The 12,627-nt window shown below is 46.9% G+C and overlaps 1 protein-coding gene and 1 pseudogene across 2 annotated transcripts in view; both read left to right on the forward strand.

Moving 5' to 3' along the window:
- The window catches only part of SLC16A2 (solute carrier family 16 member 2), a gene marked incomplete at its 3' end in the record, with an annotated part of 107,538 nt that extends 99,383 nt beyond the window's left edge, over nt 1-8,155 (forward strand). The window contains exons 5-6 of the mRNA XM_084259143.1: nt 5,867-6,095; nt 7,935-8,155. Of these exons, the coding sequence (XP_084115269.1) occupies nt 5,867-6,095; nt 7,935-8,155 (450 nt within the window). The remainder of the gene's footprint in view (nt 1-5,866; nt 6,096-7,934) is intronic.
- LOC311187800 (heterogeneous nuclear ribonucleoprotein A1-like 2) overlaps nt 1-12,627 on the forward strand; it is a 585,205-nt pseudogene that overhangs the window by 387,447 nt on the left and 185,131 nt on the right. The window lies entirely within an intron of this gene.

Genomic DNA, 12,627 nt, shown 5'->3' on the forward strand with positions numbered 1-12,627 from the left:
ATCGTTCCACACTCTTTTGGGGGGCCTCAGGCGTCCATAGCATTCTGGGCCTGGTTCCTCTCTCTTTTAGGCCCAGGCCCAGCTCCCCCACCTCTTCCATTTCCACAGCTACGGGCCACCAAGCGCTGGCTCTCAGATACCGTCCCATTAATGGACACACACAAAAAGTGCCAGAAAAGGCCAGCCCTCACTTCCTCTCTCTAGGGTTCACTTTTTCTCATTTATACAATGAGAATAATTCTTGCCTCTCCTCCCTTAACCTCAAAGGGGAGAATCAAAAGATATATGGGTATGACCAGGCTTTGGGAAGGAAAAATATTTGTATGACTGTAAGGCTGTCGTCCTCCTGACAGTGCCACAATTACCTTCATTTTGTGGGCAGTAGCCATGTGGATGCTCAAAAAACCACTTTCTGTGTGGCCTGGGCTCTGGTCTGCTTGAACACAGACTGCTGTTTGCGCTGCTTTTGCTTACCTGGTAGCTGTACTGCCTTTCTGGCCTAGCTGGTACTCTTTGCTCCTGCAGATGGACTGACCAGGAGGTGCCCAAGTGTGCAATCTTGGGGGGGGGGAGGGCGGGCAGAGTACATGTGGCCACATACAATCTGTCAGGAAGTTGCATGAGTTCTATTCTCCTGGGGAGATCCCGAAAGCACCTCCAAGAGGGCCCTGACTACACTTGACAGGGAGTTCCTCTCTTCTGACAGACCTAAGTTTGTGGGAATTTCCTAAATATATGCAATATCTCGGTCAAGGGTGTGGTTACAATTTCCTTAAGTTTGAAAGAGGTGGTGAATTTGCTTTGTCAGAGCTAGGGGTGTCCTTCCGGTCGATCTAGTCCAACCTCTCCTTTACATTGATGGAGAAACTGAGAGACAGCAGTGGCCGAGCTGAACTCCTATGTAGGACACTTTTTTACCCTAAATCGTGAGTGTCGGAATCAAGTCCCAGTGAAACTAAGTGACTTGAGCAAGGTCAACCCAAAAGCCTGTGCTTGAAATAATTGAAGTATGAGATTTTGAATTCCTGTGCAAATATCGTTAAGTTCCTTATCTGAGTGACTTTTTTTTTTTTTTGGCATATAAATCTGTGTGACATTCCCAGGCTCTTCCACCTGTCACCCTTGTTAGTCTTCCTCATTTGTCTCAGCAGCTTCAGGACGCCAAAGGGTCTTGGAAATCAGACTACATTAGCATTGGGGAAGGGCTTTATCTTGAAGAGAAGCAGCAGCCCCTGCCTATCTGTATAGCTCCATTGTCACCACTGTTCCTAGGAGAGAGCTAGAGGGAAGGTTGGTGCAGAAGGAGGTCTCGGGAAGACAGAGACATTAGCTATGTAGAAGCAACACTAGCTTTAAGGCCCTGTATTTCTGCTGCCCATTTCTTCTACATGCCACGCTCTCCTCTTCACTCTTATGACCCAGTTTTACCTCTTAGAATAATAGAAAACAATCTTAGAACATCATGGCTGAAACATTTCATCAACTTGTAGTTCAACTCCCTCATTTGACACATTGAGAACAAGCCCAGGGAGGGAACGTGATGTGTTCCGACTGATCCTGCTGATGAATATCTCGGGCCAAGAGCCCAGGATAATGGATGAACTTTTTTCTCTTGAACTGCTCAAGATGTTCTATTACAGGAATTCGCCTTCCTTTTACCCTGAATCAAATGCAGGAGCAGCGGTCCTGGGAGAGGAGAGGAGTAGATACAGCTTCAGGTTCTGAAGGCTAATTAACTAGCCCCTGTGGGTCCTGCTGTTGGCCTAGACAGGCACGTGTGTCTAGCATCAAGTCCCTGCAGTCAGTGGGAAAGAAACTGGTGACACCCTGCAAGACAGCCTCACTCTGGGTCAATTCTTTGATGCCTGATTTTTGGTACCAAGAGGGCTTTTTAATTTCTGGACCTTGACGAGGCTTCATGAAGGATGTTAGAGGCTGCTGAACACAATAGGTAGTAATTCAGAGCCATTTGAAGTCAGCTAATGGGGTACTTGTTATATAATGTTATTAGCTCTTTTTCAGTGATATTCCTACCGATTTTACTGTATATGACTTAAGGAGTAGAGATTCATACCTCTTCAGATGTATGTTGCCACCATAACCACTACCTAAGCACCCATAGTTCACTGGACCCCACACTCTCCCCTCCCCTTTTTGTCGCCTCAATTCTGTAGACACATAGGATTTCTTTTAGTTTAGCTTTGACTGTTCCTTTGTTTTATTTCTCCGTATGCCACATATGAATGAACCCGTCTGATATTAACCTTTCTCCTTTTTGACTTTTTGTGCTCAAAATAATTGTCATCAGTCCCATACATGATACCACAAATGGCACAATTTCATCTTTTTCTATAGCTGGGTAACAATCCATCATGTGTCTATATACCGCATCTTCTTAATCCACATCTCTGTCCTTGGACATTGAGGTTGTTTCCATGACTTGGCAATGAGCACAGGCATGTATATCCCCCTTCCTATTAGTGCTTCTGCATTCTTCAGGTAGATAGATACCTAGGAAGACTTGATGGATTATATGGTAGATCTATTTTTATCTCTTTTTCTTTGGTAAATCTATTTATCTTATTTTTTTTTTATAAATCTATTTTTAATGTTTTGAGAGACCTCCATACTGTTTTCCACAGGGGCTGGACCAGTCTGTATTCCCACCATTATACAACAAAACACGAGGGTTCCTTTTTCTTCACCTCCTCACCAATATTTGTTGTGTCTGATCTTTTTTGTTTTAATGAATTTTTTGAAAAAAAAATTCATTTTATTTATATATGCATAGAAGAACTGGGGTGTAGGCCAGAGGTGCAGGGGATGGAATGATTCACCAGAGACAGAGTGGGGAGCAGAACAGGCAGATCTACTGAAATACACTGCTGAGGGGAGCAGTGGGTGAGATAGGAAAGGTTTGCTGCACCATGTGGGTCAGCTCCCTGGCCAGGGAACTCAGGCCACAGCAGTGGGTGTGATAGTGCCGAGACTTAACCCCTACTCCACCAGGGAGGCCCCTGTATCTGATCTTTTTGACACAGGCCATTCTCCCAGGTGTGAGGTGGTATCTCATTGTGGTTTTTATTTGCATTTCCCTGATCATAAATGATGAGCAAGTGATGGCCATTTGTATGTCGTCTTTGGAGAAGTGTCTATTTAGCTCTTCTGTCCATTTTTTAATTGGGTTATTTGTTTTCTTTTTGTTGAGTTGTATGAGTTCTTTGTAGATCTTGGTATTAGCCCCTTGTTGGATGTATAATGTGTAAATATTTTCTCTCCTTTGGTAGGGTGCTTTTTCTTTTAATATAGTTTTTTTTTCTTTTTTGCTGTGTAGACACCTTTTAGTTTAATGTAGTCCCATTTATTTAATCATGAAATCTATTTCTTTTAACAATGTCTTATAGTTTTCATTTGAGAGCTCTTTCACCTCCTTTAAGTTTATTCCAGTTATTTCATTCTTTTTGTTGCAATTTAAAAGGGATTGTGTTCTTGATTCCTTTCTCTTCTAGTTCATGTTTGCATGAATGCAACTGATTTTTGTAAATTGATCTTGTCAGCAGCCACGTCACTATACTGAATTCTCATTACTAATAGTTTTTTTCAGTGGAGTCTTTATGGTTTTTGAAGTATAATAATATGTCATCTCCAAAGAGTGATAGATAGTTACTTTTTTCCCCATTTGGATTCCTTTTATATCTTTCTCTTGCCTAACTGCTCTAGTTAGGATTTAGAGTACTATGTTGAATAGTAGTAGTGGAAGTGGACATCCTCTGCTTATATGTGATCTTAGAGGAAAAGTTTTCAGTTTTCACCATTGAATATGATGTAGCTGTGGTTCTGTCATATATGACTTGTATTATGGTATTAACTCTTTTTTAAAAGAGTTATTATTTCTATTTATGTATGCATAAAAGAACTGGGGTGTAGGCCAGAGGTGTGGGGGTGAGAGGATTCACCAGAGACAGAGTGGGGAGCAGAAAAGATGCATATACTGAAATGAACTGCTGAGGGGAGTAGTGGGAGAGACAGGAGAGGTCTGCTGTGCCATGTGGGTTAGCTCCCTGGCCGGGGATGGAACTCATGCCACGGTGCCTGGGAATAACTTGATAGCACTGAGACTCTAACCCCTGCGCCACCAGGGAGGCCCTGTATTATGGTATTAACTCTTAATTGCCAGCCATCATGTCTTCATTGATAGGTGGGCCTGGTTTTACCTTATAGTTGTATATGAATCTCCTAGAATGGAACCTGGAATACCCAGGTTCTTATTCCTTACTCTGCATAGGTATCCCAAAATAGCATGGACAAAGTTCTAAAGTTCCCCAAGAAAGCGAACAGATAGAAGGGACTAATTGGTTGGTGGTGGGCATGGGATGATATATACAGTTACTGAGATGAGAACTGTATGCCTGACACCTAAACAGTAGTATAAACTAATGTTACCTCAATAAAATAAAAAAGTCCCCCAACAAGGAGATTTGCCGAGATGGCATGGCCAGGACATTTCATCTCCAAAAACCTATCAACTCTAACAAATCTACTACCAGCAATAACATAGAAAATATTTAGGGCATTAAACCAGCTTTGACCATCCTACCACTTCCATGTGTTTCTGGGAAAGCAACCTGTCTGTGTGAACTATCACAAAATCCGGGGTCCGTGAAAATCTGAACAGATCAGGCGTTAGGCCTGACCCTCAGAGGAGCTGGCTCTGCTGGCTACGGTTGTGATCGGAGGGGCCTCCTTTCTCTGCCTAGACCCAACATCTTCAGTCTGACTCCCCAGCACGATATGGTTACAATAACCATATCGAAAAGCCAGAGTATCTCTAGTGGTCCTTCTCTCATCAAAAGGGAAAAACTAGGGCCTCCCCTGGTGGTGCAGCGGTTGAGCGCTGGGCTGCAAGGCTGCCCGCAGCCTCTGCAGCGCCGGTTCGTCCCCCGGCGGCCGGCGAGGGTCCCACCAAAAAAAAAAAAAAAAAAGGAAAAACTAGCTGCCAAAAAGACATTTCTTTGTTTTGGAGTCATTACTCAGCCCGAAGAAAGCCCAGTGGCTAGTCATTGGCTCAATGTGGACTTCAGGCTCCCCCTCTTAGTGGCTTGGCCTTCCTTAAACTCGTCTTTGTTGCCTTCCCAGGATGCCCGGCCAAACCCAGAGGCTCCCAGAGCCACGCTGTCTGAGATGTCTGAGAAGGGTGGTGTGTCCAATGACCTAAAGCATAAGGAACCTGGGTGAACCTCCCAATGGTCTCCTTCATGCCAAGGTGTTTACTAAAATCAGCACCCCGCAAATATGGGCACTGCCTCCTTCCCATTTTAGGAAGCTGTGCTTTTCATTTATGCCCCCATTTTATCATCATCAAAAATCACCCTCACTTCCTCCCCTTCTTTTTCCCCACATCTTAGTTGGATCTGAGAACACCAGTGTATTCTGATCCCACACCCTGATGCCTGGGCCTGCCAAATACAGCATCCAAAAGCAGAAACAGGGGGACGGGAATTGTTATGCAAAAATGAAAAATGATGTAAAAAATATATAAAATTAAAAAAAAATTAAAAAAGCAGAAACAATTCTCTTTATCTCAAAGTCCAGGACAAAGACAAATTCTTGAGGACGGTGGCCATGTTTCCTCTCCCCTTTTTAAAAATCTTGACATACAGTTAAATTGGGGTTCTCTGAAAAATGCTGAACTCTTCAGTACAGAACTTAGAAGGGGCCAATTTACTATTTACCCAAGTGCTTGCTCTGCTGACAGCCCCCCTACCAGCCCCATTTTATAGATGGCAGACACAGGCCCCGAGAGAGGTGTGATTTGCGATGTGGTCTCAGTCAGCCCGCACCTGACCTCATACACTTGCTTCCCCAGGTCATCTCCTTCCTGCTCCTGGGTCTGATGTCCATGATGATCCCCCTATGCCAGGGCTTTGGGGGCCTCATCGTTGTCTGCCTCTTCCTGGGCCTGTGTGATGGCTTCTTCATCACCATCATGGCCCCCATCGCATTCGAGCTGGTGGGCCCAATGCAGGCCTCACAGGCGATTGGCTACCTCCTGGGCATGATGGCACTGCCGATGATTGCTGGGCCCCCAATTGCAGGTGAGGAGGATATTCCGGGGATGGTATGAGTGGGTAAGTCCTGTCTTCTCAGGGCCCTCGCTATCTGAGCACCTCTGCTTGAGGTCCCTTTCCCACTTTTTCTCTGTTAAGCAGCCTTGATAGAGTACATGAAAGCTCCTATAACTACAGCTTGGGGCTGGGGGAGAGGCAAAGCAGAGGTTTCTTGAATAGATTAACTTGGAGGGATGGGCTTTTCATGGATGTGTATGTTTCAGTGGTGTTTAATTGTAGACAGTGTGGCAGATTCCAGAAGGGTGGGGACAGAGAAATGGATTTGGCCTTTTCGGCCATTGTAATGATCCTGGATCCTCTCTCTCTAGAGCCAAGTATTTGCTAGGTAATTGGGCAGGAAGAAAAGAGAAAGTGGCCCTCATTTTATTTTTTAATTTTTTTTAAGATTTATTTATTTATGCATACAAGAACTGGGGCACAGGCCAGATGCGTGGGAGGGTGAGAGGATTCACCAGAGACAGTGGGGAACAGAAGAGGCAGACTGATGAAATACACTGCTGAGTGGAGCAGCGGGCAGGACAGGAGAGATCTGCTGTGTCATGTGGGTAGCTCCCTGGCAGGCTAGGAATGGAATTCATGCTGCAGATAGCTTCCAGTGCTGTGCTTAACCCCTTGTGCCACCAGGGAGGCCCTGGCCCTCATTTTATTAACACTTAGATATACCCTCTCCCCTCCTCTACTGGCTTCTGAATTGAGACCAGGTGAGATTCAATTAAGGCTACTTCCCAGGACTGGGGCAGTAATGTTCACTTCCAGCACGCAGCTGGTAAAGTGATGGCTTGCCATCTTTCAGCATTCCCAATTTCTCTCCCAACTCTCCCAAAAGGGCATTTTTAGTACTCCTGGGAACGTAGGAAACAGGTAAAACTAAAAAAAAGAGAACTTCATTTCCTTTCTTTAGGATTTATTGCAAATATTGATGCATGGGCTAACATCTCCTAGGCTGGTCAACTGAGCTAACTTAACAAATACTTTTTGATCACCAGTTCTGTGAAGGTATTGTGAGGGCATCAGTCATACTGTGTGACAGTGGCAAAAGCTTCCTTTCAGGCCTTTGTGTCACAGCCACATTGTCCACTGTGGGGAGGGAGCCTCTACCCAACCTCTGATCCTAGAGGTAGATCCCAGAACTGATAGCTCTTTGTTCGGCTTACCTCCTAAGCAGTGCCAGGGCTTGCTTGCCTTTCCTGAGTGGTGTTTCTGGGTTCATCCTCCCTATGAGGTACCCCACATTAGCTTCTGGAGATGGGCAGGGGAGCCTTGCATCCCAGGTCAAACACATCCATGGTATTTGGCAGCTTAGAGGAACCCAAAGGGGTCAACCTCTCCCTAACAAGAAGGAAAAGCACATGTACAGACTTCTCTTAGGGCAAATGGGAACTCAACTAGCTTGTTCCACAAGAACACTCTAACCCAAGATGGAGGTAGGAGGTATATCATGGCGAACCATGTTTGGGCATCTTCTGTGGACTTTTTGAACTAGCTTTCCTAGCTCAATATCTAGAAGAGACCAGACGTTACTTATCTATAGCTTTATGGAAGTCACAAATGGAGAATTTTCAGAGATGCTTCATTAGTTTCTTTCCTCATGAGCTTAAGCCTCAGAGCCTCGGGGAGGAGCTGCCTGTTTTTGTAAGAGAGGTTTTACTTCTTCTATCCAGCAGTGTAGAAGTGGAGGGGCCTTCCAGATCAAGGTGGTGCAGGCCAAGACTTTCTGGACAGGTATAATGATGGATCCTTGAGTAGAGCTCACCTGTAGACAGTAGGGCAACACTGAGCTTGACCTGTTTCTCTTCACTCTTTCAGGCCTCCTTCGCAACTGTTTTGGGGATTACCATGTGGCCTTCTACTTTGCTGGTGTGCCTCCCATCATTGGGGCTGTGATACTCTTCTTTGTCCCTCTGATGCACCAAAGGATGTTCAAGAAAGAGCAAAGGGATTCCAGCAAGGATAAGATGTTGGCCCCTGACCCGGACCCCAATGGGGAGCTGCTGCCGGGCTCCCCCACCCCTGAGGAACCTATCTAATGCCTCTTCCTTGCTGTTGTGTGCTCCTCCCCAGCCCTTGCCCTTCACCATGCCCTGCTCAGCATTTACATTTTTTGCCACTAGCACACATATTCCCAGTCCTGTGCACACAGTGTTTCAGCCTCCTGACCATCCCCTCGGAGCCAAGGCTCCAGGTGTTCCAAACTCATTAACCAAACTCTCCCCATGAATGCCTTTAAACTTGCCAGGGCCCTTCCTCTGCCAGGATCTAGGAAGGCTTAGGCTCAGCCCCTGGCCTTTGGAACCTCTCCATATACTTTGTAACACCTGGGGGAAGGGAGGGATGGGACCTCTTGGCCCCAGCTCTTTAGTCAACCACTAAAAGCAACTGCCAAAGGTGCTACTACGTTCCCAGAAGCCTGGTGAGGAGACCCAAGCCTCTGCGTGCTGAAGACTTCCTTGTACTAGGGAGAATTTGGCTGGGAGAGGAAAGAGGGCAGAGAGGCAAAATAAGACAAGGAAACTTCTTTAGCCTCAGAGTCTCTGAGGGCTGTGGCTTCCCAAGAGCTGTGGGTGCCATCAATTTACAAGTGTACAGGTAGTCTCCCCACCATACAGCTGGTTAGCAGTCTGCTTCCTTCTTCTGTTTTTCCTTTTCTTCCTCTGCTGCTTCCTCTCCCTTCTCTTCACCCTCTATTTCTTTTTATGACTGTCTTAGACACATAGGTGCTTGAAGAAAGGAGGGACCCAGAATTTGGGCCAACTAGCCTCATCTTGGCCCAACTCACCCCTAACACTAGCATCAACCCCACTCATCTCAGACTGAGTCACATCTCACTTTTTGGCTCAGGTTGCTATAATCATAGACTGGAAGCATAGTCTCACATAGAAAGGGACCCAAAGCACCCTTACTAATTTTTAAGGTTCCACTCACTGATTTTTATAGATTTCCCAGGCCAATGCTTAACCTGGAGGCCCTCCCAACTCTCCATCCTTATATCCACCTGTCAAAATGTGAAGAAATTCCTTTCATCTCAGCAGGCAGAAAAGGACTGAACAGGGCTAACACCGGTGGGAGGAGGGGCAACCATTACTGACCTGAAGGATCAACGCCTTCATTTCTCATTATTCATGACAGGTCAGTATTTCCACCAGATCCAGGCCAGGAAAGGGGATGTTCTAGGGAACATCCCATTCCTAAATATGGATCCCAAAAAGGTTCAGGCAGCAGCTGCATGTAGGGTTGGACAATTTATTTTAGGAAGGGGAGACCATGCAGTCTTTACCACCCAGGGTGTCACCTGCGCCAAGCATCCTGGGCCACTCTGCTTAGCAGGCACTAAAGGTGCCAAGAAATGTAGACTCTGGACATCTTTAACCTCCTGAAATAGATGCTAGACGCTTCCCTATATGCAGCCTCTGGACAACAGTCCGCGTGCAGATGAGCTTTCACAACCAGGCTGTGTCCAGTGAGCACACCCCTCCCTCTTAGGAGCTCAGCCTCTCTCCTTTCTGTTGTGTTCCATCTGTTATTCTAACTTTTCATCATCTTGCCAGGAATACTTGGCTGTCACTTGGAGCTAACAGTGATTTGCCACCCCCAGCCAGGGCTATCCAGGAGAATGAAATTGCCCCCAGGGACTCTAAAGAAGACAATGGTCCCCACCCTAAGTTTTTCCATTACAAGCTGGCAGCTGAGGCATGTTTGGCCTCTGATGGCCTTATTCAAGTCCAGAGTCCTGAGCCCTCTCCACTAATCCCATTCCAGTTTGTGTCAGCTGCACAAAGGGAAACCCACCGGTTCCTGACTGTGGCTAGGACGGGCCTGATTACTATACTTCGAGTTCCAATAGCAGTGGAACAGGAGAAGCTGGGCCCAGGTGACTTAAAACTCGCAAAAGAGACCACTAAAACTGTTGGAGCAACGAGTCCCTGCTGCCGTTCACCCCCGCCCCACCTCCACCAAGTCACCAGAAGGCAGTTGGCAGGGCCGCCTCTGTTTCTCACAGTCTGGATAAGTCTTAAGAATCAAGCTGCCACCCATTTCTCTCCAAGTGAAAGAAAGACATTCACAGGTCTCAAATCTGCCCTATCAGGTATCACATAATATGGCGGGGTGCCCATTTGCTTACGCTACACGTGTGTGCGCATGCGTGGACTTGTGTGCTTTTGGAGAGAATGTTGGTTGGCGAAAGCAGCACAGTATTAATATTTAGGGTAGGATGCAGCCTCTTATACACCACAGTTAAATCTAGGAAAATGAACAAAATTTGGGAGCTTGAGATCTGGGACATTAAAATCCTCAAAAGGTTTGGAACAAAATAAAAAGATCTAAAAATCTAACTTTGGTACCTATGTTGCCTACACGGGTGAGATTGTCTTAACCTGGTTAACAGCAGGACGTTTGACTTCAGAACTAAAATCACATTTTGAATAAAATTTCTGGGAAAGGAGCTATATAGGGGGTTGGAGTTGGGGAGTCTACGCCGGACTGCATTTTTGGGGGAGCTCTGAGGGGAAATGTGGTTGCTTCACAAAATGAGAATAGTTAATGGCTGTGTCAGAGCAGAGGCCCCGCCAAGGTTACCACCTTGCTACAAACATGCTAAGTTGAAAATTGGCAAATACCTTCCCAGTCAGTAATCCAGTTCAAGTCCCCTTTCTGGGTTCTACAGCCAGTGAGTGACAGTCTGAGTTGATGGTGATGCAGAAGAGAGACCTACACCAGCAACAAAGCTGGGAGTAAGCTTAGAATGCTAGTGGGGGAAACTGAGGCTTGTCGATAGGAAAGGATGGCAGTGGGTTCGGAGTTCATCAGTAACAGAGCAGGCTGAAACTTGACCTCAGGTAGTCGACTTCCAGTCCTGTTCACACCTCTCCTTTTACAGAGGAGGAAACCAACCCAGGGACGTGGGAGCGCATTGCCTATTGACTTCAAGAACTATGTCGAGAGCCCATTTCCAAATAGGTGTGAGCAGGAAGAGCTCTGAGCAAAAAATCTAATCTGACTTTCAGCACAACCCATCTTTTCAAGGTTACCCTAACTCCCAGCCTGCAGGTGCTTTTGTTGTTCATTTCCTAGGTACTCCGGGCCTTCATGTAGCCCTGGCCTTGGAGAACTGGCCCCACCTACTGCCCTTACACTCCCGGTAACCCAAGAGCTACAAATAATAGCCAAGCACTGGGCAGAGGAGAGGCGAGAGGAGAGGCGAAGAGAAGAGACCAGTTTTCCTTTGGGAGATGATGGTTTACCACCCCGCTCTTGGCTGTTGTCTTTTTTCCCCTGACTCAGTGCACACACATCCTCAGGCGTCCAGCCTCCTCATCTCCTCCCACTGAGACTAATTACTCTGTCCTGCTGCCTGGCCCCGGGCTCTGCCACCCAAGGTCCGCTGCCCCCTCAGTCCCTCCCCCAGTAGCCCCAAGGCCTGAGCCTGTGTTTGATCACTCGGGATCATTAGATTTCAAAGCCGTGGAATCCCATTATTTTTATGAGCATATGCTTTCCTCCAGGGCCTGTTCATGTCTGAAGAGGTAACCTGCAGCTCCCTGCCACTTCTCCATAGTAGCAGAGGAGGCTGGCTGACAGGGATTTACAGGTGTCTGCCCCCCCTCCCCACACCCCACCAGCCTGGGTGTTTGACAGTTTGTGCCAGGTAAGGTTGGTGCTTGTTAGAACCAGAGCCCTTGAAGCAAGTACTGAAATTCTAATAAGTGTCAGGATTCTTCCAGTTGGGAGGACTTGAAATGTAGAGGAGACCCCAGGAGGCACAAGGAAAAAATTAGACACACAACTCCTGCCAGGGGTTGAGGAGACTTTGCTTTAGAAGACCTTTCAATGCCTGCCTTTCAGCGCCCCCTAGTGGTCCTCAGAAGTAGTGTTCCATGCCTGCTTTTCAAGTCATTCCAGCAACACGTTCTAGGGATCTGCTACGTATGTGTCCCGTATTCTGCCAGAACCCAGATTCCAGGAATGAAAGGCACAGATAGAGAAAAAGGAGAAATACAAGAATGAATCTACTATCTTCTTTCCAAAATACCTTTTCCTTCTCTGGACTCCAGAGTGTACCGGCTTCAGCACCTTTGGGGAAGGATAAGGGCCGTAGTACCCCCTCCAGGTCCGAGGTCAAAGCCTTTCCTCCTCCCCACTGCCCTTTCACTCCTGGGCCAGAGCCACCCGGAAGAAATACTGGCTCCTAAGCGTTGGTTTCCTGCTGAGCCTGAACTATATAAAATTAGCCTATTGCTCACATCCAACAAATGTCAGAGCCCGCGTACAGCTGGCGCGAAGGGAGGGCAGTACTGAGTCCCACCTCTCTCCAACCTGGACCAGCCCAACCGTAGCCACAGCCGCAGGCCCAGACCTCCCACCCCTAGCACCCCTGCACAGCACATGGGGGCTGCAGACAGGCAAGGGGACCACTGCCCTCCTTCCCCACCACACAGCCACCCTACACTGGCAACAACTGGGTCCTGGATCCTAGGCTGGGGGTGCTAGCCAATACCATTTC

Source organism: Talpa europaea (genome assembly GCF_964194135.1).
Source record: "Talpa europaea genome assembly, chromosome: X".
In the NCBI taxonomy this organism is placed as follows: domain Eukaryota; kingdom Metazoa; phylum Chordata; class Mammalia; order Eulipotyphla; family Talpidae; genus Talpa; species Talpa europaea.